Consider the following 27906-nt stretch of genomic DNA (forward strand, 5'->3'; position numbering starts at 1 on the left):
CACATTTGTTTTATTCAAATAGTCAGCCAACCTAATTTTTTGGGTACATAACATTGCTGAACCTGAACCTGACCAAATGAAACAACCTCAGATCCTGCCAATGCCCTATTACTCTGATGAGTGACTGATGAGTAGTTTTCTTTAGGTTATACAGCTGTTTTATCCCAATACCTTGTTTTCCCTTCACATTTTGTGTTGAGAATTGCTCTTATTTTCACTTTTAAAGGTCCAAAATGCTTTGCATGACTTAAAATAGAATTAAACTGTAATCTAGTTAGTTTTCAGGCTATTTAGCTGTCATTTTGAGATGTGCATGATTGATTAAGTGGTAAGAAAAAGTTTTGAAACACCAGGTATAGCAGGAACTTGTCTCTTCACTTAAGCATTTCTTGCATTTCCTGATTGGTCCCCTTAGATACAAGCAGAGCGCAGGCCAGCCCATGCACCCAACACCAGGTGGAGACGACCCTGCTCCTTCTCCAAACCTAGTTCAGTTAAAAAGAAAACAAAAAAAGAAAAAAGAAACACCCTCAAGCAAATCAAAATTAAAATAAATCAAAATAATTCTGCAAAGGTTTTTCAGTGAACTTGTAAAAACTGTTCAAATTTGCAGGACACAGTAACATCACAGACACAGATCATAAATTTATCCAGCATGTGGAAAGGGCCCAGGAGTCGAGTGTCTCTCTTCATCCTTTTAAAATCATTTAGTGCATGGTACAAACAGTGGCCCTCATACTACATTGGATTTCCCATTTTAAAGACATAAAATCGATATTTTTGTAAATATCTTCAAATCTCTAGGTGGTGTTTGAAGTAAAGAGCCCATGACTCAGCAGTTTTCATAGACTTTAATGAGCTTTTATAACAAGATCCTGCTCGTCGCTTTGTTGTCTGGTCACAACTTTTCTGTTCAAGCAGACTCAACATTCTCATGGCATTCTTATTTGCCCATAACAGACAGCTGTTTTCTTGAAAAAAAACATTTTGTACACTACCTGATGTGGCAAGCAAACGATTGGCAACAAGCTGGTGAACATAAAGTAGCACTTAACGGCCTAAGAGCCAGATAGTTCCCTCAGGAGTTTGTTGAGCGCTAAACCAAGGCTAAAACAGACTGAATATTGCATTAGCTTTATAATGAGACATACAACACCAAATAAAAAAGAAAATGTGTACAAAACATAAATGTTCTTCAGAGACTGCCTCCACAGATCAAATTATTCAATCTTCATGGACATTTCTCAATGGGGAGTTGGACTGCTTGGTTTTGTCACATATACTAAAGCAAAATACTGCTGCCCCATGAAGGACCTTTTGTGATACTGTAAATCAGCTCTTTGTGGCACTGAGAAGAATATTGTTATTCCAGCCCTGATCTTACCAAAGCTAAACTATCTAATGGTTTCATCAAAGCAAAAAATATTTTGGTCAAGAGCCAAGGAAATATAGCTTTTATCATAGTAATGTCAGAAGAATCTCTACTCAAGCCATGATTCTGTCACTGATTGGATGGATGGATGAATGAATGGGTGGGTGGATGGGTGGGTGGGTGGATGGATGGATGACTTTGAAAGTATATTTAGTAATTTTGTAAGATTGATGCAGTCCAGTGGTAGATCTATCAGATACAAAGTTACATATTTGTTCACAACCATAAATGTTCTCCAACATGATTGATTAAAGATTGAGAAGCTGCTTACCTCATCAATAAGGAGTGTATCATTGACAACTGACACATATCCATGATGGCTGTACTTATATGATGGGAGGCTATTACCTATTTTTTTAGTCAAATCCAGGTGATAACTTGTTTTAATTATATAACCTCTAATTTATATGACATATATATATATATATATATATATATATATATATATATATATATATATATATATATATATATATATATATATATAAATATACATATCAATGAAGAGTTATGTCACATTTGGCAGAAAAGATTCAGCTCTTTAAGCGAACTCCAAGCAGAGTCCCCCCAAAAAATACACATTATAGAAGTAAAAAGCTGATATGGTCGTGTTTCATCAAATAATGTTAATATAAACTTATAAGCAGTGTCATAGTAGAAACCATAAGGTCATCGAACAATTTTGGGATTAGTTGCCATCCGGTAGAAGAATCAGAGATGTCTATATCATTTGATAATATTCAAGTGATGATAGTTAAAAGCGTCATAAATAGTCTTAAATAGTCTAAAATAATGACAGAGTTCCTGTACACAAAACAAAAGCAGATACTTACATAAAGCTGTACTACCAACATTAATGAGCCTCGGCTCGAACTCTCAATATCTATTACACCTAAGCTCATCGTGTACCTTTAGTGATCAAGTTACAGTTCAGCTCATAGTACATGTGTGAACACACCTGGGTGATATCTAATATGCACTGAGATCCAGTTGCTGCGGCGCACATTCAGTGAATGTAAATTCACCCTGTCCCGCTTTGAAGGGCAACCTTCTCACTAATGTGCCTACACTCATTGACAGAGATTGAATTATGTTTTTTTTTTCTGATGGTCAGAAAAAGGTTATTCTACATTAATCTGAGTCCAAGAGCACCTTAAGGATGATTCATTGAAAACTTACTTTGTTTCATTTGTGATAATTCCTACAGTGACCCCAGGGTGCAGAGGCTGGACATAGACAGTAGTGCTACTTTTTACAGTGAACGGAGCTGTTTCAGCTGTTCTAGACATAAAGACTAACTTTAAAAAACAACCTATAGAAACATGGACATTTCAAAATATTAGTTTACCAACCTGAAAAATAATGCCGCGTTCCATTTGTCCTCGGAAGTGGGGATTTCCCAGTTCCCAGTCGGGTTTTTCAACTGGAACGCCCCTCGAAGTGGGATTTCCCACTGGGAAAGTGGGAGAGTCTTCACCACCCTCGAGTTCAGATTCCAAGATGGCTGCCCCGGTTGTAAACAGTAGAAGAGAGCTCTGTAAAAATTCGTAGCACTTCATTCTAGTTTTGGTCACACTAAATCAGTCGTATACAAGTATTGTTCGGCATATATATGCTGCTATAGTGTAATTTACATTTTTCATGTGGTATATGCGAACTACAAACTTGTTTACCTACTTTGTAACTGGAACGCTGATAACTCGGCTGTGACGCCATTCCCAGTTCCGAGTTCCGACTTCCGAGGTAAATGGAACGCAGCATTAATATACACTTCATATAAACTTCTTCTAAAATTCTTGGAGTTGATCTCCTCTGTTGGATCACCTAACCTATTCATTAATGCCAGGTGTAAACAAGTTCTAAGGTTGTTGTAAGGCAAGTGTTGGACATTATGTACTTTTGTAGAGTTTTCCCACCCTCTTGTCTTGTCTAGCTCAAGCTCTCTCTCTTTTTTTCTTGTCTCTTTATCTCAAACTCTTTTTTTCCTTGTCTTTTCTGATCCTATCTCTTTAACCATTCCTCAGATGTTCATTCACCCTGCTGATCTCTCACTTTCCGTTGGCCCAATCTCCCTGCCTTGCTCCAGCCCCTTCCACCAGACTCTGAATGTCGATCAATACATTCATACTCACTCTCTGTAGGAGCTTTTCAGGCTGCTTGCCAGATTCTGCTTTTCCAGTCTGTCTTTATTAGGATGCTGAACATATCACCCAAAAGAAAAGAAAGAAAAAAACGCTGCCAGGAACCTCATTAAGGAAATTACAGTATGCATTCTGTGTAGATTATTGGTTTGGTTATACATACTATTATCATATTATTAGTATTTACATGCGTGTATTCTTAACGTACACTTCCTTCCCCCCTTTTTTTGTTTTTTCTTTTTTTTTAGTTGTTTGTGATTGCCTTTGACGACGGGGAGCCTGTGAAGACTAACAGTACTGTGGTTGAGATCACTGTCCTCCAGCCTTCTCGCATTCCAATCTTCACTGATGAAGAGTACAGGTAACTCTCCTCGACACATTGTTGATGCAGCTCTCTGCTTCTGTAGCATCAGACACCTTTTGAGAATCTTAGGCTGTACAGCCAGACAAAAGGAAGGTCAGTGAAAAGGGTTGAAAAACACCTTAGCACACATGCTCCATATGTTGTCGCATATTAATTTAAGCTCCTCCAATACTTTCATCAGTATTTAATGATTTGGTAAACTGAAGTTTCTACTATGAACTGCTGTTAAGTCACTTCCTTATACATTCGTGTTTTGATGATGATATGTATCTGTATGTAATTCCCCCGTTGTTGCCAGTACTTAGCACTAATATCTCTGTAATGCTTCATTTATGTGCATGACTAATCAAGCTTCACATCACATATCTACATCATAAATCTTCAGGGTAGATGCTCCAAATCACCTTTATGTACCTTTTCTTTTAACCAGAAGGGAACAACAGGGCTTCACTGAGTAGGTTACAGCTCACTTTGGACAAGATTAACTGTTTAGACTATTACAGCAGCAGGGAGAGCTGCAGCATGAGGAACCATAATCCATACCGTTCTGAAATGGCAGGCTGCTTAAAATGCAACACGCAGCCTTAGTGGGCCATGGCTGGGTGCTGTTTGTCTGTGCTGGTGATGCTGTGGCTTGGAAGGAAGCCAAGAAGCAATATATTACAAATAAATAAATACAGGTGATTAAAATGATGGTTAAAGCTGCTTTAAAAAATATTCTGTGATGAGGCAACAGGAGAATTAAGCATAGCTTTGTATTGTGCTGTGGTACAGTACATACCTGTCAGCAGTATTACATGGATCCTCATCAGACTGAAGCTTTAAGGTTTCACAGCAAAGTTAACTCACACAAAGTAGTCATTAGGAGATGAAAGTAAAGCCGTCTCTAAATGGTTTGATGGATGAGCTTGTGCATGTGGAGTCTCGCCAACTGTCTTTTGTCACAGTTTGATACACTTTAAAGTATAAAACAAGGAATGCAATTCCTGCCCAAGCTGTCAACACTTCGCTCAGGATTTTCAGTCAAGGTTTTTTGTGCGGAGGTTTGTCTTATGGTACATGTTGCTGTCTGTTGTTAATCTATGCCTGGTTAAATATGTGTCTGTTTGTGTTTAGTTCCTCCTGCAGATCAGTTAATTTGTGCCTGGAATAAAATACTGTCCTGATGGTTTATAATCAAGTACTCTTTGTATGTTCTCGTTCTTAAATTTATTTTTCTTCAGTTTTTCCATTGATTGCTACATCGGTGTAACAGCTTGATCTCGTTAAATGTCATTGATTAACATTTTGAATAAGTTGCGTCTTAAACACACACAAAGGGTCTGGACCACAGGCACACATGGTGCAGTAAAAGGGAGTAAATTTAGAGTATTGAGCAACAGTCAGAGACTGTGTTCTCTTGTTGTATGTTGTATGTTGCACCAAAGCCGCCTACTGATCTGGCCAATGATAAGGTGACGCTGGCAACTGAGTGGCTAGAGGAAGCTAATGCCTGGGTCAAATGACGAGGCACCGTTTGTAGCCTTGGCTCTTTTTCCAGCCTGTGACTGTTACTATAATCTCAAAGGCAATTTGCTTTGCTTTCTTGCAGAAAAAAATATATTTCCGCTCAATAAGCCTTTTTATTGAAATAAATAAACAGAAAAAGTGGGATATATAAGCTGCATTTTTACTAATCCTACTCACTAAAAACACACACCAACAATAAATTATATCCACTCAAGTACACAAAAAAGCTGCCCAATGATAGCATGTGGAGGCAATGTCTGTTTTTTTTTTGCATAAGCTTATGAAGATTTATGTTTATTTCAATGAACAGCTTCCTGAAATATAAGTAAAAAACAAAAAAGCAAGGGGCAGTTTATGTTTGGACAGTGTTATGGTAGATCCCATTCATACTTAACATAAATTAATCAAGGAATTGTGTTGGCCACATCAGTAATTTGAATCAGTAGGATAGCCCCCAACTACACGTATGTCACTTCTGCTTACTGCTTGATAGGCTTAATTTAGTCTCTCTTATTGCAAAGGCACAAGCCTCCTTAGGGCATCACATTGACCAACCACACACAGAACTACATCACCTCTAAATTATGAACCGTGAAAGCATTAGCCAGGTGCTCAAGTTTCTGCTACTGGACCAGCTTTTCTCAAGTGTAGAAGTGTAGTATTCTTTTTCTGTGATTTACTGTTTCATCATTCCTTGCTTGTTTATCTTTAAACATTGTCCCCTCCAAAATAAACTTTACAAACACTAATCACTTTGTAAACGTTCACAAAAGATCTTGTCTGCCTCTGTGAAGGCAGTTAGTTATTGCAGTAATCAGGTAAGCCATGCCTATAGCTGTAGAGTATGCTGTAAAAACAACTCAGCAGGGCTCTGGCTGACTTAATGGCTTCCACTCCTGCTTTATGGTTGCTCTCCTCCATCTGTCAGAGGAAAATGAGGGGCTCTCAGTCACTGTTGGCTCATATAAATGCCTTTTACTCTTGTTGCTATCGTAGTACTAAATTGCTACCTGTTTTCAAAAAATATGGAGCAAAATGCTTTTATTTTTAATTAACATGCATATATCTTGTTTGTTTGTTTGTACCAAGTTTATTTCAGGTTTAGTAAAACCTCCGATTTAATAGTGAACCATTGTATATTTAATCTCTGCTGAAAGCACCAATTATCACCAAAACCTTGCTGCGATATACTGCTTCAGAGATATTCAGAGCAAACACTACTTGGTGAATTTAAAGGGGACCTATTATGAAAAACGTGTTTTCTCTTGCTTTAACATATATAAAGTGGTCTCCCCTCAGCCTGCCAACTCAGAGAAGGAGGAAAGCAACCAAATTCTGCAGTGTCTGTACAGCCACCCGGATGAGCCATCCAGTGTGATGTGACTTCTACGAGCCGTTCAGATTCTGCTCCCGTCGTTACGTAATGACGGGAGCGATTTACATCGGTTGGCCTCCGATGCGTGAAACCACGCCCACAACTAACTCCGCCGGCTGGAGGTTCCGCCATTTTTTCGTAGCGGTGTATCGCATCATTCAGGCAGCCAATCAGCACAGAGCCTCATTATCATAGCCCCGCCCACTCAGAATCCCACATAGAGAATGAGGTTAGAGAATGGGAAGATAAAGACATGGCTCAGAGGCTGAATTTCTATTTATTTAGGAAAAACAATCAAAAGCTTTTTTTTAAGACATTCAAGGCCTGTTTAAAATAGGTATTAGATGCCATAATGGGCCCCCCTTTAAGGATACAAAAACAGATATTTTTCAGCCACAAAAGAAATTATTAGTCTTTCTCCAAGTATTGATTAAACCCGTAGAATCTAATTATTGTTCATTAAAATTACATATTTATTTTGTTTTTTCAGATGAAACTAATCCTGTTATTCATTAGAATGGCTTAATGTTATTTAAATGCAATTTAATTTAAATGTAATTTATTCATTTAATTCGTTTAGTAGCTGGGTATCTATGAATACAAAAATATTTTCTGATGCACTGGGGATCTAATCTAGATACCATGGAGACTGCTCTATGACCCTGAACAAAATGAAAGTGTGTGTATAGAAAATAAATGAATCAGTAAATGAATACAAAAAATGATCATACCTCTTCTAATTCCTAATCCATTCTCCTCCTTTTAATGTAAAAGAAAGCCTGGTTGCAGCACCAAAAGGCATACCCGTCATACAGGCCTTGGAAATAACCCAGATCTTAATATTTTTTTCAATGATGGCACACCCCTTGAGAAACACCTCGGCCTCTGGATCGACCCATTATTTTCTTTTAAACATCATATTGAGTCCATCACAACCAAGTTACATCGCAACCTAGGCATCCTTTACCGTTCAATAAACTGTTTTACTCTACCAACAAGGAAAAGAATTGTCACGCAACTATTATTACCCATTTTAGATTATGCTGATGTTGTCTACCAGAACACTTATGAATCACATCTTCAACCTCTCAATGTCATTTACAACAGTCTCTGTAGATTTGTGTTAAGGTGCCCATATCGAACTCACCACCTGCTCCATGTATCATTTATAAAACTGGTTCCCCCTCAGCTCAAGAAGACAATACCACTGGCTCCAACTCATATTCAAATGTATCCACTTTAGTTATCCATCTTACTTAAAACAATATCTGATTCCATATACATCCTCATATTCTCTTAGAAACACTCAGCAACCCTTCTTTTTTGTTCCTTTAACCTTTAAAGAAATTGGCAGACATGCTTTTAAGTTTAAAGCCCCATCAGACTGGAACAACTTACCCATTAATATAAGAAAACTTAATTTGTTACATCTCTTTAAAAACTCACTATATTCCAACCTCAATAAACCATGTAGTTGCCTGTAGTGGTATTGCCTTCTCATTTTATTTTTATTTATTTATTTTATATACAATGTATCTATTTCTTCATATACTGTATCATAATGATGATGATAATGACTATTATTAATATTAATATTGTTGTTCTTGTTGCTATTACTGCATTATATGCAGTATTTACCTGTGTTCTTCGGGTGTGGTAGGTCTTGGCGACTGGTGTGTGGGCGGGTTTGTGTGTGAGAGCCTTATGTATGTATTATGTATGTTGTATGTAACTGTTTTGTATGTTTTTTGTTGGAACGCCTCAAACGAGATGATTCATCTCAAGGGGCTATCCATTAATACATTTACTTACTACTACTGGTCAATACCAATGAAACAGGTAAATTAAGGGTTAAGGGTTCAATTTAAGAATCAGGAACTCCAGCTATATATTGAGTGTTTTATCTTTGCAATTTCCTTGTTTCTTTCAATATATCACATATGTGAAAAGAAAGGAGAAAGAGAGCAGCGGAAACAATAGATATGCAAACTGAGCTGAAATGTGTACACGGTTAATATGACTCAGCTATGCTAGCACGCCTCTGCTCTACATTATTTGTAGTGCATGATCACAGTTTTTTTTTCTGTTATCAACTCACAGATTGAACAAAACAAATTAAGGTTTTATTGTTTTGTTTTTTTTGATTGCAATGTTATTTTTTTCAGAAACGGGACATTTATAGTTGCTGCAATTTCAAAACTCAGCACTGTACATCATAAGTTTGGTTTGTGAGTCTCATCTAGTCTTTCTTTTTTTTTCACAAGAAGGACTGTATGATTTTATTTGTATACGTTTTCAAAACAGTTTCACAATCCATAGAACAAGAGTATAATTGACTTTTTCTTCCTGCCACAGCCTTCTGTTATTTGCTTATGATATCCTTTGATGGAGTCTTACTTGAAATATACCTCAAACTGAATTTCCGTTGGGCAACTCATGCTACAATGACTGCATATGGTTCATTATCATTATTATTACAAGTACTTATAGTTTGGCATATATGCCTCCATATCAGCACTTACTAAAAATAGCTACACTGACAAATTGGGAATGATGAATGACTTAACCAAGGGTGTAGAATTGAGTATAGATGTGAGGGGCATGTTCCTACCACTACCTGGCAACTGCTGAATTGTTCCTATCAATAATTTTGGTTGGGAGAAAAAAGAGTTTGGTCAAATATAAGTCCAATTTCAAATATATCATGGCCAATTTCCTAAATCGATTCGATTTCAATTCACAAGGTTCTGAATCGATTAATCAAGATTTGATTCATATCAATTCAGTGTGGTCTTAAATAATTAAAATGATTCAACTGTGTTTCAAAATACAAATGTACTAATTGGACGGCTTAAACTTGAACTCTAAACAAAACTGTCTCAAGTCTCTAATTTTGAGATCCTTGTGCAGAAAAAGGACTTGATTGACATGATCTGGGGTGACGCAGCTCCTTTTAGCAGTGACAAAATCACCCTCAGTTGAAAACACCCTCTTTGATGCAATACTGGTCCCTGGGACACAAAGGTATTGCTTCGCAAGGCGAGCCAACAGTGGAGAATTGGCTGGCGATGTTAGTAATTCCCTCAGTTTCTTTTGTTTTTTTCCGGATGGCTTGTTTTCGGAAGCTAACGCTAGCGTACCATGATACCTTGTCAAGTGGTTTCTGAGGTTTGTAGTATTTTATAAAAACTGATCTCCGCTTGTCAGATCTTGCATACTACTTTGGTTTTATCCAGTTCTTTGTCCTTTGTTGTTTTAAATCCGAAATGGTTCCAGACATCCTGCGCGGACTTTTACTTGCGTATACCTTTTTGTGTATGTACACTCGTGCGCTTGAACGTCAACCTGACATCATGCACGAGACTGATGGGATTAAAGCGATTGGGGAAAAATCGATCTCATGCCCTGTGAATCGATATTGCAAAATTTTAATGAAATCGATCCAAAATCAATTAAATAGATTTATTGATTAAAAAAAAAATAATAATTTACCCAGCCCTAGTCAAATGTAATATGTCAGTGTCAAGTATACAAAGGACTAAAATCCTTTTTTCTCTGTTCGAGTCCTGCTGGCAAAACAGATATGCTAATGTGAGAGTTTGTTTATTCCTGCTGATGGACTGGCTCTCATCGTGCCGACTGCTGAGGTCAGGTGTGCTGCCCAGTTGTCTGTATCCATGGAGTCAGGAAAGGACCCTGGATGTTTGGAGCTACTTGGAATGCAAAAGTGTGAGTCACTTGATAAAAATAATGTTTTGAATCCTTATGAGTCTATGATAATGGATCAGCCACTCAGTCATTGCCCCTGATTTTCCATGTGGATCTTGTTTTGATCATTTGTGCTTCTCAAAGGCAGAGCTGTAGCTTTTGGGGGCCCCAGACAAGAAACTATTTAATCTTTCTCTTTAGGGGGCCTTTTTGTACAACTACAATCTGTCAGAGTAAGATGTTACATTGTAACATGTTAAATTGTTTTCACTTTAAGCGTAAAAAAAAGACTAGATTTCTGAATCTGAAGTCGATATTCAATTTGAACATCGAAAAATAAGCGTGGGTAGCTACAACTAACGGAAATGAAATTTGCTGAGGTTGAGAAAAAAATAATTTCAGTCAGTCTTAAAAAAGTTAGATCAATCACATCTGCAGTCATCTGTTGGGGGAGCAGCAGCAGAACCAGTGACTTAAAGAAACTGTGCAAACTGATAAAGAGGCCGTGCTCTGTTCTGGAGCCTCTGGAGCTGCCTGTGCAAAGTAGGATATGTCATAAAATGAAGATCATCGACAAGCCTGAGCATACTCTTTTTAGTCAGAGGTTGTTTCTGTTGCGCTGCAACACAGACCACTACGGGAGATCCTTCCTGCTCACACCAATAACCCTCTACGATGACTCCTTGACGGACTTAAAGGGGACATATTATGGCATTTAATGTATATTTTAAACAGGCCTTGAATGTCTTAAAAACAATCTAAAGCTTGTTTTTTCTACCTAAATTAGAAATTCAGCCTCTGGGCCATGTCTATAGTTTTACAGATAATAAAGCCTTTTTCTGTGCTTCATTTTCAGGACGGGGGGGGGCTATGATAATGAGGCTCTGCGCTGATTGGTTGCTTGAATGACGTGTAGCAGGAGAGGAGACAAAGCGTTGCTCCGGGCAGAAGAGCAGCGGCTGCGTAGCAAAGCGTGTCCACGGTTCTGCGTTAAATCGACACGTACCCTACGCCGTAGGCTCTGCGTTGGTGTAACGCAGAACCATAAATCAGCCTTTAGTCACCTCGTCTGCAAACAGGAAGATTGAATTTAATTCTAAACAGGTACACCACGGTTATTTACTCCGATTCCTCATCATTTCACTTCTTATGTTACAAGACAAATGAATCATGTTAACTGTAAAGAAATCACAACACTGAATTTTCACAAATGGCAACTTTATTGTTAAAATATATAAATAAAATGTATGCACTATTGCTGGCTCAAGGAAGGGCCGCGCGTCTTCTGAATGTGAACAGCTCCAGGTGCTTGAAAGATCTGAAACCACAGAAGAAAAATGTATTACGGTACTAATGGAGCCCCGAGCCCGGGGCTCCTCGACGGTCCGGTCCATGAGCAGCCCCCGCAGCTCTGTATGCGGCGCCGGGGCTCCGGAGCTAAGCTAAATACTTAGCCCTTGCAAAGATCATACAACCGCAACCCCACGGCGGGCGCCCGGCGCACAGATCGGCTCCGGGGCGCATCCTCTGCGCATCGTCAGTTACCGGGGATCAAACCGTCAGATTTGGCTGAAAATCTCGGCGGGTGAAGCTGATCCGACCTGGGACGGACCCCCGAGGACCCAGCTCCCAAACCACCCGGGAACCTGGATGATTTAACCCGGATCCGCTCCGCTGAGTCCGACTGGCTCAAGGAAGGACCGCTCCAGCCTGCGGAGAGAGCTGGTTGTGGGCGTGGTTTCAGCAGCGGAGGCCAAACCTCTGCACCTCGGGTGACGTCACCCTAGGCGCAGATATTAATCGGCTCAAAAACAATCACGTGACACTGGGGGATTCTGTAAGGCGGGGGTCAAAGACCTTGCAGAAATTCATGGTATTTTGTCTCCCCCGTGCTGGCAGGGTGAGGGGAGACCACTTTATATATGTTAAAACAAGAAAAGACGTGTTTTTCATAATATGTCCCCTTTAAGTGAAATGACAACTGTAACAATTAATTTCCCTTTGGGGAAACTTATAAATGAACTTATTATTGTATTTAGAAAATTAATAAAACAAGTGTCCATTTGATAGCATTGTTTGTATCAAACTTAAACCAGTTTAATGATGTACTATGATTTATCAAGAAGTAAATGTAGGGGTTAGTGTCAAAAATAAAGAATTTAACCACTCAACAACAAGGAATCAGAGTGCAGATGTAAAGTGTTTATGTGGATATGAAGTGGAACCTCCAGAATGGGGGGGTGGACATGGTGAGGACTGTCATGTGAGACCAGTATACCAGCATTTGTAAGGCTGGTGGAATAAGGAATAAGAAATACATCCAGCAAATGAAAGTACATGCTTAGAAAAAATCATTGTTTAACCCAGCAACCACTTGATGGCAACAATATCTTGCTGTTAAGTTACAAGCTTTCCTTTTGTGAAGTGTGACCAAGAGACAGGATAGAGTTGGAGGATGACCAGTTGCAATTCAGAGTTGGGCCGATCAGGTGAAGAGCTTCTGTAATAGCTGTGCCAACTTTTTAAGAGTGGGGAGAGAAGTGATTGTCTGATGGACAGACCACATCTTAGCTGAGGCTGTGTAGCTTTGACCTCACAAAAGGAGTTTAGACTGCAGTTCCCCGGCACATTCAAACTGTTTGTGTCTTTGCTATATTTTCCTGACTTTATTTGTTTATTTCTAATTTGCATCGGAAATGAAATTTCGAAGGAATGCCAATGTAGCACAGCAGTGAATATGGCATATTTACAGTTAAGATAAATAAGATAAAGAGATTAATATATTTACATAGTGCAGGTACAAAAATGGGATGTGATAGCATATAGTCCATATGTAATGTCTGTTTCACAGCAGTATGGCAGAGAGATCCTGAGTGAGCTAGGTACTCCTGTGTAGGCGGGGTGGGGGCATGGTTAGTGTTCAGCAGTCTTATGGCATGTGGGATGTGTTTGAGAGTCTGGCTGTTCTGCTCCGCAGGCTGCGGAATCTTCTTCCAGACGCCAGCAGTGAAAACAGTCCACGGTGGGGGTGGGAGGGGTCTCTGGAGATGTTTTGAGCCTTGGTCAAGCAGCGTTTTCTTGCAGTATCCTGGAGGGGGAGGAGTGAAGTCCCAATAATTTTCTCCACTGTCCTCACAACCCTCTGTAGGGACTTCCAGTCTGAGGCACTACAGGCCACCGCCCAGACTGAGATGGAACTCACCCGCACGTGCTGAGGTCTGTTTGTGAGGAAATCCAGCAGCCAGTTGCACAGGTGGTTGCTGAATTCAAGGGGGGGGGCAGTTTATTTATCAGGTGTTGTGGAATGATCATGTTAAATATAGAGCTAAAGTCCAGAAAAACGCATCCGCACATGTGTGTCTTTCCCCTCCAGATGTTCTAGGCTCCGATGCAGTACAGTATAGAGTAGATGGCATCCTCCATGGTTGAATCGAATTTTAACCACTGATCAATAAGAAATAAGTTGTTCATCAATTAATAATTTAAAGAAAAGTATCCCGCAAAATCATTCTTTGTCCATATTTCTCCAAGTATTGGTATTTTTAGTGAAAGACCATTATATCTGTAATCCAAACTTGTCATTTTTGTTTAATTAGGCAGATCACATGATGTCATAGTATCTCTTTTTTTGGCTTCCTTCATGGAACTGACTGGTGTTTTTCCAGACGAGTATGTAAGTGATAATAGGACTACACGTATATGCTTATTGCCAAGTATTTTAAAAGTCAGCTAGAAACCTAAAGGTGAACTCCCCCACACCGGCAGAACGCCTCACTGCAAACCTAGATACCGTACATAAGAAAACAACCCCTATTTCTATTTCTATATGTTCGTCAGCATATAATTCTATGCTGTGATCCTTCCTCCGCTGAATCAAAGCTGCAGATTGTGGACGTCTTTTGTGTCCCAGAAGGGATTGATTTTCATCTGTTGGTCTGAACCTGCTGAAGTGAGCCTTAAACCTGGAAACACCAAAGGTGTGCTGGCCTTTCAAGCGTCTCTGATAAATAGGCAGGCATCACTTGGCCATCTGACAGACAGAGTTACAGTACATGCATCTCAAATATCAGATAAAGGTCAATCCAAAGAGCCAGTAAAGATGAGAAGTATGGCTTACAGTACCGTTTCCAAGTGAAAGGAAAAGAAAAACAAAAAGAGATTTCCAAAGTTTAAAGAAAATGTGAGGGATAATAGCCATTTAAGTGTGTATTTAACTATATTTGCATTAGTTTGCTTTACAATAAATGAATTATGAACCTTTCTTTAAACTGAGGATGAGCAATCTTCCACAGTAAACACACACAATAGCAAAAATCGACAAACTTATAATAACATTAAACAAGTCAAATAAATGTGAAAGATTAACTGTAAATAGTTTACTTCTCTGTATAATTTAAAAATAAAATTAATATTTGGCATTGCTTGTGAAGTTATAATGACATTTTTGAGCTCTCAGCCAACAATACCAACTATTTATTGATAAGTCACCACCCCGACTTTTCACTCGGCTACAAAAATGCAAACTCAGGGCACAAATTACAGTAAGAACAGGATATCTAGCAACAAGAGGGAGCAAATAGGGTTTTCATTTATACTTTTTATTTTCTTTAAATTTTCCCTTGGTTTTCCAGTTTTTATTAGCAGTTTCTTTATTTTCACTATCTCACACAATTTGATGAGGTTTTGCGATTTAGGCTTCAGGTTCTTGGCAAAGAAAACAAAACATCTTACATAACAATAACTCTCTACATTTAGTGTGCCTTTATTTTTCTTTCTGCCTAATTTGCAAAGGACAGAAAACATGGTTCTGGAAAAAATAAACCTCAAACTAAACTACATTAAAAGAACTATGCAAGTAGTCACACTGCATGCATTAAATAATTTGTTTTGTGCGTATTTTGCGATTAGCTATGAGATCAAGCTGAGCTATCAGCATATCCATGCCTGACATGCACAACAGCCCACTGTTCAACATAATTACAGTATACTAAAATGTAGCAGATACTATTGAATCAGTTTTTCCCAGAGCTTTGACTTTCACACACAACATTCAAAAAGGCTGTTTGCTGCTGCAGTGGACAGTCCAATACAATTTCTGTTATTAATTTGCTTTCTGTCTTTCTTCCTGGATTCAGTTTGTTGGTGGATTCAGTTTCTCTTTGATAACCCTCTCGGTGTTGGCATTGTAGGGTAGCTATTTGGACAGTTCCAGTGATTGCACAGTGAGATTTGCAGGAAAGCATCACTATGTGGCACAAAATATATACATTGCGTCTGAATATCACATGACAGTTGGCTCAGTTTCGAAGACGTGCATCATCAGTCAATTCAATTCAATTCAGTTTTATTTATATAGCCTCAATTACAACAGAAGTTGTCTCTAGGCACTTTCCAGGGACCTAGAACATGACCCCTGAGCGATTATTACATAAAAAATGGCAAGGAAAAACTCCCCTTTAGGCGGGAAGAAACCTTGAGCAGGACCTGGCTCAGCATCCAGACATCCCTGTCTCGCTGCTGTGATCCTGTGATTGTTTTATGTGGAGGGTTTACATCGCTAAGATGTTCTGGCTGGCTGTCCCCAGCGACAGTTCTACTGTTTTGATAGATTTTTTTGACATTGCCCTCTTGAAGATGCACTGTGTCTGGTTGAACATTGCCATCATGGCACTTTGTGTCTGGTGTCGTAAAAAGTAAAAAGATTATTTGTGAAATCAGTGGTTCTCAGTCAGAAAAGCTTCGAGAGCCCTCTCCAAGTTGGGAGTTGGGTACTATCTCAAGTGGGGAGGAGTTCAATTTTTCTGGGTCTTGTTCACTATTGAGGAGGGAATGGATTAGGAGATCAATAGGCGGTTCAGTGTGACTTCTGCAGTGCTTCAGAGTCATAATAGTGTGGAATTTTTTAAATTGCGTGTATTTTTATTTTAGTTTTTCAGTTTGTTTGATTATTTCATTTTATTTTAGTGAAAACAAGCGCAACAGTAGTTTTAGTTTTGAAAAATTAATTAGTTTTAGTCTTTTCTTTTTAGTTGTTGACTTAAAGATATTGGCAAAATAATCTAGGATGAAAGAATCCCATCAATAATGCCATACCGAAGAAACTGAAGAAAAGTCCTTCATTCTTTCTTTTGGGTAATTAGAAAAGTTAACTGCCAAAGGTAAAAAGGTATTGGTAGTCGGAATGCAGTGCAAAAATCATGGATGAATAGACGTCAAGAAACAAGACACAAAACAAAAGTGCAAACAGAGGTCATTTCTATTTAGTTTCAGCCAGTTTTGCATAGTTCATTCTAGTTTTCATTTCATAAAAAACATTGTTAATAGTTTTTCTTAATTAGTAATAACTGGTCCAGTTGGTCTTTGTCCCTATCCTCATCAGCGGTCATGCATTTTTTTTTTATTAACATACAGTACAGTACAATACAGTGTGTGTGTGTGTGTGTGTGTGTGTGTGTGTGTGTGTGTGTGTGTGTGTGTGTGTGTGTGTGTGTGTGTGTGTGTGTGTGTGTGTGTGTGTGTGTGTGTGTGTGTGTGTGTGTGTGTGGATAAGGTGATGAAAGTAGATACATAAATTGACAATATTAATTCGAAAGTAAATAAGTTAAACAAATAAATAATTATCATATAGAGTGGTGTAGCACTATACAATGTAGAATAATAATATAGTAATATCCTTATATATATATATATATATATTATAACATATAACCAAATTATATCACCATACTATTATATATAACGATATAATAATACTATAGTTAAACATCCCATGAGATTTCATAACTTAATACAATAATAAACTATGTAACAATACATCATGATAATGCCAAGAATAATTATTAGAATTAAAATTAATAATTTATGTATTGCAATGAGGGGTGAGGTCAGACTGGGGCGTCAGGGAAGCGAGCGGCCATGCATTTTGGACAAAAGAATGAGACTGTAAACACAGGCAACTGAAATGAACAACATCTGAAATGTTGCTGGATTTTTTCCCAGAGAGAGAGAGAGAGGGGGGGGGGGGGGGTTGGTCATCCAGGAGGGAGTCTTGAGAGCAGCAGCTCCTCCACATCAGTGAGATGTCAGTTGGGGGTGGTTGGGGCATCCACTTAGGAAGTGTCCTGGCCGCCTCCCTGGGGAGGTATTACAGGCATGTCAAACTGAGAGAAAGCCCTGAGCAAACCCAGGGCACATGATCCTTCAAAAGAGCTCTGAGCATGTTCTTTTGTGGAACAGGATAGTTCACCACAAAAGCTTGCTTAAGGATTGCTTCATGTGCGAAGCATTGGATTTCTTTTTCTTTGTTTTTGATCAATCCTCTCAGCAAATGTGACTCTGCAGCTCATGAACACATGTGCTAATACGTGTTCAATTTGGTTTCAGACTGAAAAAGCATTTGTGACCAAAAGGTAATAGACTATTAACTTAGTCACAGATTTGAGGAAGCCAAAGCTGACATAAGTAAAAATATAGTCTTGAACGGACTTCATGATAATTTAGTGTCTTGATGCTGCAGGGAATTCGCTATTTGCATATGATATGCACTGCTAGGAGGCCAAATGGAGAAACATTATCTGAGCAGCAATGAATACAAAGATTCAGTGAAGACTTAAATGACCCCAGGTCCCTTACTGAATAATAACCTTCCCAAGACACCTCAATAGAAACATCTGGGTAATATGTAAATCACTAGCTGTAACTTTTAAAGATAAATATTTTCCAAATCTTACTTTAAATATGCGTTTAGCTGCTCTAAAGCTCAATTTTCACAAAAGGCTGAATTTTTTCAGCAACTTTGCACTTGAACTAATTTATTATCAGGCTGTTGTGTTCTATTGTAGAATTTCACAAGGCATTGTTTTAATGATATAAACTGAAAAATTTACTGACAAAAATAAGCAGCGTATGTAGCATATGTTGCTCCAGAGTCTGTTTTTATCATTCAGCAATAATGGTGATGATGCCCTATAAAGTGCAATTCCCCCATGCATGTGCACTTATGAGCCCCCATGCTATTATGGATGCTGGCTTTTGAAGTGTGTGCTCATAACAATCCAGATGGTCCCTCTTCTACTCCCTAATTTCAAGTTAAATTTAAAATTTTGATTAATAAGACCACGGGGCAGTTTTCCACTTGAGTTCCTCTCAAATGAGGTCAGGCCTAGAAAAGGATGTGCTTCAGTATGTTTCTTCAATGGTTCTTGGGTTATAGTCGTAACTGGTACTGTAATCGCAGATAGTATTTTTGAGATAAAGTTTGAGCCCATACAAGGTCTTATTTCACGTGTTTTCTGCAGTCGCCCGAGGGCTTTAAGAGATCATGACCTTTCGATATGTTTTTCTCAAGCATGTTCTAAACTTTCAGAAATCATAACTAATATGTATCATAACTACACCTCCAAATTCTTCACATTCTCATGTCCTCTACATTATGTTATACTCTGTTTGCATTCGGACATATTACTGACTTATACAAACTAAGCAAATTACTTTTTTTTTTAATACATGAGATGGATTCGGAAGGCAAAGTATCACTATGGCTTTTAATCAATACAGTATTATTAAAAAATCATGTGCTTTTGATCAAGACATGAACCATTAGAAAAGCTTTTAGTTGCTCACAGATACAATTTGTAGCTCAAAAGTGATCCTAAACATTACACTTGTTTTTTTTTTTAGCTTAAAATAGCTGTGTTCGTCTTTCATTATTATAATTGTTGATGCTTTTTACTCGTATTTCTAATGTCTAAATCCCTTTGTGCACTCCATTGTAAATGAGATTGGAGAGTGACTACCGGGGGTTCATAATAAATATTGTGCAGCATTAAATTAAAATTCACAAAATAACGACTGTATTGTTGTCATATAGCTGATAGGTAAGCTGTTGCCCATTTAATTCTTATTAGTTTGTATACAAGTGCACCTAAAGTCAGAGGCATTATTTTCAGTGAACAAAGATGCTTTGAGCTGTAGAATGAAATAGTTTTCAGGCGGAAAATGGTTTATAATGTGTTTATATTGTTTGGTTGGGTTTGTTTTTTATGCATTTGGTTGATTTATCAATCAAACCAAAATATTATTTAAAAATAAGAGTTAAAGAGCATTCCCATTTTCAAATTAAGCAACAACATTTAAAGACATTACGATGTACATACTACAAATTGTTATGATTATGCGACACAGACATGAGGCTTTATGGAGCCTTTTGAACTCGTTGCTGCAAATCACAAAACAGTACCAGGAGCCTGATAAGGACGAACCTTTGGACCATGATAGGGGACCAATTACCTTACACTGAATACGAGCTAGACAAAGCAGAACATTTAAGAGGGGAAGGAATAAGCCAAACACTAGTTCCATCCTGAAAGAAGAGTGGTGGAGGTCCTCAAATCCCCTGGGTGTTCTCCTGGATAAAAGACTGGACTGGAAATGCAAAACTGAAGCTTATTACAAGAAGAGTCTGCACAGGTTGTACTTCTTGATGGGGAAGATGTTGCTGTTTTTTTTTTGTTTTTTTTTTTAAGAGTGTGTTGGAGAGTCCAGTTTAAGCCACAGTCATTTGTTGGGGCAGCACATCAGAGCCAGTCATTTAAAGAAACTGAACAAACTGATGAAGACTTCTGGTTCTGTGCCGGGGTGGCTCTGGAGCCCATGAAGCTAATTGTGCAAAAGAAAAAGTGCGTTGCATTACTTGCTAAATATAATGAACTGCACTGCACACGTTCTACATAAAATGAGTGATTAAAAACCGTAGGGTCTTAATTCAGAGCCTTTTTCAGGTTTGCGGTACCAACCAGAACAAAAGATCATTGTTTTGCAACAGCTTTAACCTGCTACAATGATTATTTAAAGAGACTACATTACTGACTCACTTTCTTTAACTGAAACAATCAAAAGTGAATATTATTCACTGGAATTCATTATGTATCATGAATTAGCTTATAATGTCTTGAATGTGATATTTATGAGTTACCACATACTATGTATAATTTATGTCTGTGTCTATACATAAAACCATGTGACAGCAGTGGGAATAGTGAACAAAAGGGAACCTCTAAGTTTTAGAATCTCATAATAGTGTTCTTGCACTCTCAATGAGCTATTGAATACCGTCAGACTCACAACATTACTGCAGTACCTTTTATGCTGCTGTGCCATTGTGGTATAGTTTGACATGTTCTTGCTGTCTTTTTTTCTTCCTCTTTTTCCTTTTTCACAACAATAATACTTACTCTTGCAAACTGATTCTTGCCAGATGAAATTTCTTTGTAATATCATGTGGCTTTCAAACGCTGCACCATTTTCCAAAACTTTCTGTATGACTCGAGTGGTTTCAGGTTCTTGTAATTGTTCTTTAGAGCTATCCCTCTCCTTTAACCTTTTCCAATCTACTACTACACTGCTCTTCAGCTTTGCCACACATAACTAAATTCAGCCTTCAGTCACTGTCTCACTATAGTTAAAACTTATAGATATCATGCATTATGTGAAATGATGGCTGATGACACTTCCATTGACATGTTTAAATAAAGAAAATGCACGGAGACTGGAATGGCATTTTAATACTGGTGATGCAATACTTTCAGGTTCTGAATGACCACAGAGTCCAACATCTTAAGTTATCATCCAGAAAAAAAACCCTTCTCTGAAACTCATGTAATCATGTTAACAATTCCTGATAATGTAACAATATTTTTTCATTACATCAAGGACATTTGGAATTCTGCATGGAGACTCAACAGGCTTTTTCCTGAGTAAATCATGCTCTCTAACTGAGCTGACTTTGCCTTTGCTCTCAGAGTCTCTTAGAATTGATACAGAACAAAGCTATGGATTAAACAAGCATTTCCCCTTTTGTCTGCTCATGTTTGAGGCAGAGCTGAAAAGCATCCCCTCTGTCTTATGTAGTTCAAGTCAAATCAGAAGTCGATTGTCAGCTTTTAAAGTCTTCCTTCTGGGCAGCAACAAAGGAGATAACGCCACTGTGATGGATCACCTATATTTAACTCCCACCACATACTGTATCCACATCAATAGTCATTATAAATGGACTGATACATAATATAAATACAAATACAAGCCGAGCAGCAACAGACTTCTATATACAGGCAGATGGAAATGTGCTGCATATATGGTTACTTGCACAACCGTGTCATGCTATTTTGGCAGCCAAATGGCTTGTGTCTTGGTTCTTAAAAACCTTTCCAGCTTTCCACAATGGAACAACCAAAAGAACAAAGACATAAATAAGTGTGGTCAGTTCTTTCACCTGTCATCTACTGCTTCCTATTCACTTTGTGGTGCAATGCTTGAAGGAAGAGGAGAGGGGAGGTGGAAAGCGGGAGACTCTAGACCCTTTCGCAGCACATACAGGTTTATCCTCCTTTGCCTTGTGTCATAAGCATCAATCTGCTACTGGCCCTGAGGCAGGCTGCTCCCTGACACCTATGAGCCCACTGTGCATTATAGTGACTCGTCATTCACCCTCTGTCAAGTTGACACCATGACTCTGTTGCCAAAAGACATGTCAGCATCTTCCCCTCCTGTCCTTGCAGCTCTTACTTTTGCTGCGGATCAGATTTTATTTTCTTTTTCATTCTTTTACAGATCTGATTAAAATTTCAACATCTGAGATACTTCCAGATTCCGTCAAAAGAAAATGCCATCTTCAGAATCTTTTAATTTTTCCATCCGGTTACCATTACCATTATGTCGGCAATATGGTATTTTCTGCTGCTCTTCTCATTATGCAAAGCTCTGATTTCCAGAGGTGGCATGAATGCCACTAAATGTAAGATGAGCAACCTTATTAACCATTTAAGGAGCCATCAGGTGAAATGGAGAGAAGCAGACAGCAAACTCGGGTGTTTGCATTGCAGAAAAGATGAAAAATCCTCAAATTATCCAAAAAGCCACGTCTGATTTTACCACTGAAGTGAACATTTTGGAGTTGTGGTAAAACTGAAATGAAAGTATGCCATTCCAGAGAAGTGTCATTGATATTCTGATGGCAATCATCTCATAGTTATTTAGTAGAGTTTTTAAAAGATAGGAAGGTAAATTCTTAAATAACACCGGTATCAAATTCGTACATACAGTAGTACCAACCCATTCCCAAAGCCCAGGTATTGCTATAAGTATCATAAAAATAATAACAACATTATGGGAACATTTCAAATTTACCCATCTAAATAGATTTTCTTTCATCTTTCATCTTGCTGCATCATGTCTGGGAGTACATCAAATTGCATTTGATGTACTCCCAGACATCATGCATGTTACATAACTTATTAAAATTATCTGGAACTGAACTCTTGAAAGCAAAACTTTGGTACCGGCTGTCATCTTTTCCATTCTGAGTAAATGACAAAGCTAATAAACCCGAAACATAATTATATGTTGTGAGAGTGCATTTGCTCACAGGCTGGCAGCCATCATGTTCCTGCAGTCTATACATAATAATACAAAAAAAAAAAAAAAAAAAAAAAAAAATATATATATATATATATATATATATATATATATATATATATATATATATATATATATATATATATATATACACACAATTATTCATATTTCAGTCACCTCATACCTACCATGGCATTTCTCAGCAGTTTACAACCCTCAGGCCGCCACTTTGTAGGGAAGTGATAACATGTCAGCTCTGCCTCTTCCTGGTGTGAATGCGATGCAGGCTCGAAACAATCTTTCATACTTCAAAATTGAGAAGTAGTTAGAGTCTCTATGAATAAGTGACCTGGTTACACAGTAGTGACCTACCCTTGATTTTTGACAAAGCAGTTGCCACTGAGGTTCAAATTTGGTACGAATGTCTCTTCAAAATTATAAGGTTTACTTATGAATGGATTTGAAATGTATGTGTTAAATTGGGTTGCAATTATGCGGTCCAGTCTTGTTGGCCACACAAAGCACTTCACACTCCAAGCTATTTACAGATGCAGTACTTCTTAGTTCACACAATCTTGTCCTAAAAGGGACATCTGTGTCATATATGACACATATATGACTTTGACATCAATGAAAACATCAGAGGCAATGTGGGATTCAGTGACTAAAGACTGAAACACTGACTTCCCTAGCGATAGATAACTGCTCCACCTCTTGAACCACACACACTCTGTGGTGCACTAATAAACACTCCCTGTTTCATATCAGTGGCCCCTTTAACACAGCCTTTCCCAAGTGGGTCTGCTAGTTATTATCCCTGGGAGTTCTGTGTGTAACAAACTGATACCCACAGTTGTTTTGTGCCAGAGGTTGCAGCAAAGGTAGACACAGAGGGGAATCGATGAATATGAAGTGCTGGTATGACAGAAGAAGCCACTATAGATATGCGGACTATTGTCAAAGTCCTAATTCCACAATGGCATAATGCTATTTTAAAGCCTCCAACTGGGTCAGTGTTAACCTCCCTCTATTTTGTTAGTGCAAACGAGCAAATCCTACAAACTGTGGTTTAATCTGTGCAAAGGATTAGTGTGATGAGTATGGTGACAGTTTTCTAGTTTGAAATACAATTAGCCCTGAAATGGACCGGTCACCTGTCCAGGGTGTACTCTGCCTGTTCAGTGACAGCTGGAATAGTCTCCAGCAGACCCCTGAATGTGATGCAGTGGATATAGAAAATGGATGGATCAATGGAAATACCATTGTTTAAGTCTGTGTTCAAACTTTTTTTTTTTTACCATAGACGTGTATGCTGTGCATTCCCGCAGGTGAAATGTACCTTCATAAAGTAGCGTTATGAAGGAAGTACATCTGTAACTTCATTACATATCCTCTGTTGCTATGTGACAGTTTAATCAACGCTTAAGTCTTGAAATGGTGCCAATGTATTCACACAGATTGGAATAGTTATAAGTTCATTCTGAGAGTTCTGTTATGAACCACATCACTACAAAAAATCGTAAAAGAAGTTTAGAATAACATTTGAATGTCATTGTGTGGAACTTGTAATGTTTGATAAATTGATTTGTTTTTTCTGCTCCAACACACTTGAATCTAATGACTGGGTCACTCTCAGCTTGTCATCAAGATCTACACTAGTCTGTCAATGGCCTACTAATTTAACTTAGGTATGGTTAAAACACTGTTCCAGACAGCAGATATTTATCAGTTTGGACCACCAATATGTCAGCTGAATGTTCTCAGGATGTGATGTGTCTATGATGTGCACAATATAAACAGTTTTGATCTTTCAGTGAATTTCCCATTTTTGGGATAATCTCTAGAACAAAGGTATTATTGCTGGTAAGTGTCAAGTTAATGCCACATTAATGTGACAGATTATAAGATTAAAAAACTGTGCTGTGCTACACTTCACTGTGTTCACATTGTTTAAAGGCTTACTTCTGTATTTTTGCTGCCCTGTCCCTGAGGCATGAAAGTAATCTACAAGTGTAAGGACCACAAATAAAAGAATAATAAAACAGTAGATGCCGCACATATCGGCACATCCCCCTGCTTTGAAGCTGGGCACCCAACAAGGCCATGGCATAATCATACATTTTAAACATCACTGTTCACATTTTCTTTTTCTCTTTTTTAACACCACATAAGAACCTTGGACATTCAGTACATCCTTCTACAATCAAATCTGTCTGATCTTTTAATTTGACACTCAGATCTCCTCAAAACAGGTGACTCTGACTGAACATTTCTCGTGTCCATCTGCATATGTCCATCTGTTCCTGGGCTTGATACTGCGTCTGCATTCATTCCTTCCAGATCACTTTCTGTCTCTGCAAAAGTCTCTTTTGTTTTCAGTAGGCTGTGACGGTTCCTTCTGGGCATGTGTCCTTCCTCAGTTCCCACAAATATCACGTGTGTTCATACGTTTTGTTTTTTTTTCCTGCTAACACACACACATAAATATTCCAGTTTTATTCTTTGTCCAGTTGCCACAAAGTCATCAAGTAGCCTAATTAACCTGATTTAAAAGTTGATGATGTTAATTGTTCAAAATAATTAGTCCTGGTCAAACTTGTGAGTAAAGAAATTTTCTTTGAGCATTCAGTGTGCTCATATTTCTCAGCTTGAATGATTTTATCTTTGATTTTTCCTTTCATCCGAAACTTTTTGTCTGAATACAACCACCTGCTACGTTTGAGTTACCTGTCTGAAATATGTTTAAGCCTACTTCACATTCAACTGTTTTAAGTTATTTAAAATTATTATTATACATTCATTTTTCATTCATATGAAACAGTTGTTAAATATTTTAATTCATCTACACATTACTCATCACACTTTATATGAATGCACTAATATGTTCAGTTCTAGCTAATTAAAATAGGAAGATCACTTCCGCTTACTATGCGTTGTCATGGAGTCTGGGCTCCATTGATGATGGCTTTTTATAATTGCTGTAACTCAGAGTCGACATACTCAGAGATGAGTGAACCAATTCTGAACACCTTTCCTGAAACTGAAAAGTCAGAGTTTCTTGACTCTGAGTCAGTTTTTAGACTCAGAGTCCTTTCTGAAACAGGCCCCAGGTGTCAACCAGTTGGATAATGAGCAATTGCATCCCAGCATCCCCGCTTCACATATCAAATTGACTTAATTGGGAAAAAGTACAGCTTTGGCGAAAACACTGTATGGATGAAGAAGCATTCTACTGTATGAGTAGGGAAGGGAGTTGTTAAGAGTTGACTGATTCCGGTTCCATTATTGATATCGCTTATGGCTTCAGTTCTTTATAGATTTTCTTAACGATTTTCATTCAATTATATACAGTACAAATATAGTACAAATGAATTTGGTTCCATTAACACTTTAATTTCAAGTGTGCACCAATATTTTGCACTCAACTTCATTTAAATCAAAGCTGGCTTCAGATTTTAAAAAATGATCATTGTAACATAAATACAATCACAATGATCAACTTTTGGACATTAACAGCTTTTATGTGTGTTTAAGGTATTTCCCCCCTTTGATGTTATCAAAGCTCTGCACCTGTTGCAACCTTGCACCAACCATCTCACTTCCGCATTGATGCTCATGCAGGACTACGGTTCGCTGCAGTTCCTGGACCAATAGAGGGCGGCTGCAAAAGCCAGTCAATCTCCATTGATCTCCATGTTAAAATATCCCACTTTAGAAGCAGAAATAATCATATTTACAGCCTGTTTCAAAAACTGCTGGGATTGGTTTGTACCACGCCAGGAGTTTATATCACAGCATTAAATGTATTTCTATTATGATTGTTTGGCAGTCGGCTCAGCCAATCACTGGCTGTTATCACTTCCTTATGTGTAATAGTCAAGCTACCGCCCTTCGCCAAGCACAACTATCCATTTATACAAGCCCAGCATCAGGTAAACTGGATGGTCATTTTTGATTTTACCGTCGAGTCAATATATCAAATGGTGTATCCCGCTGTAAAAGTCTGAATGCTGATCTGCAGATATTTCGCCGGAGTTCAGCTGAAGGAGCTGTTTGCAAAGCTAACTATGATTGATGTGCAGTGGGCGCGTTCCCGAGGGCTTGCTGAGTGACATGGCTGCACTCTGTATAAAGGAAAACGGGCTTGAAAACTGGTTTTCAGAACCTGATGGATCACGTGACCGAATACTTTTGTTGTGCCACAAGTAGAGGGCGCTGTTCAGTTATCAAGAGTTATTAATAATTGTCCTTCAACAATTATTAATAATCAATTTGATAAATAATCTACTTTATTAGATTATCAAAATGACTTAATCAAACGGGGAACCACCTGGATTTAACCAGGAAAAGGATAACTTTAACAGCAGAATCAGTCTCAAAATATGGATTATTCTGCAGAATAGTACATTTTACTATTATCTCTACAGAATAACAGTTGAAGGGGCTACGAGTTCGGCACTGACTCCGGCAAACAAGCCATTGTAACAAAAACAACACAAACAACTTCTCTCAATAAAATCAATCAGAATGTATTTACATTAGATGTCAAGCAGATGAAAAAGCGACACCCCGGATAAATTCTGATGGCTCACTACATTAACACAAAACACTAACTATACAGAAAAAGAACAACAACACGTTTACTACGTAAAGGAGATAAATCAAAACAATAAATCATGTGATGCAAATCTTCCGATCATCTGCGTGTCTCAAAACACACGTGGACCCGACCAAGATGGCGGACACGGTATTTAAACCGCGAATAACTGGCGAAACGGCGCCACAAAAATAAACAAACAGCGCTGCCGGTAGTTGCTGGCGTTACACAATAATATGCATACAAAGTTAAATTAAAACACAATTTCATTAAACTGCTCTAAATTAACTGACTAATTGCCCAACACAGGAACCTCACGTCTCCTTGCTCCAGATCAGGAGGGCTTTGGGCTTTTCCAGGTCCCGATTC

At 38.2% G+C, this 27906-nt stretch overlaps 1 protein-coding gene across 1 annotated transcript in view; it reads left to right on the forward strand.

The window, feature by feature from the left end:
- Nucleotides 1-27906, forward strand: part of LOC133464094 (protocadherin-15-like) — a 215822-nt gene that overhangs the window by 137336 nt on the left and 50580 nt on the right. The window contains exon 24 of the mRNA XM_061746074.1: nt 3822-3934. Coding sequence (XP_061602058.1) covers nt 3822-3934 — 113 coding nt within the window. The remainder of the gene's footprint in view (nt 1-3821; nt 3935-27906) is intronic.

This window comes from Cololabis saira, chromosome 17 (assembly GCF_033807715.1).
Source record: "Cololabis saira isolate AMF1-May2022 chromosome 17, fColSai1.1, whole genome shotgun sequence".
Taxonomy (NCBI): Eukaryota; Metazoa; Chordata; class Actinopteri; order Beloniformes; family Belonidae; genus Cololabis; species Cololabis saira.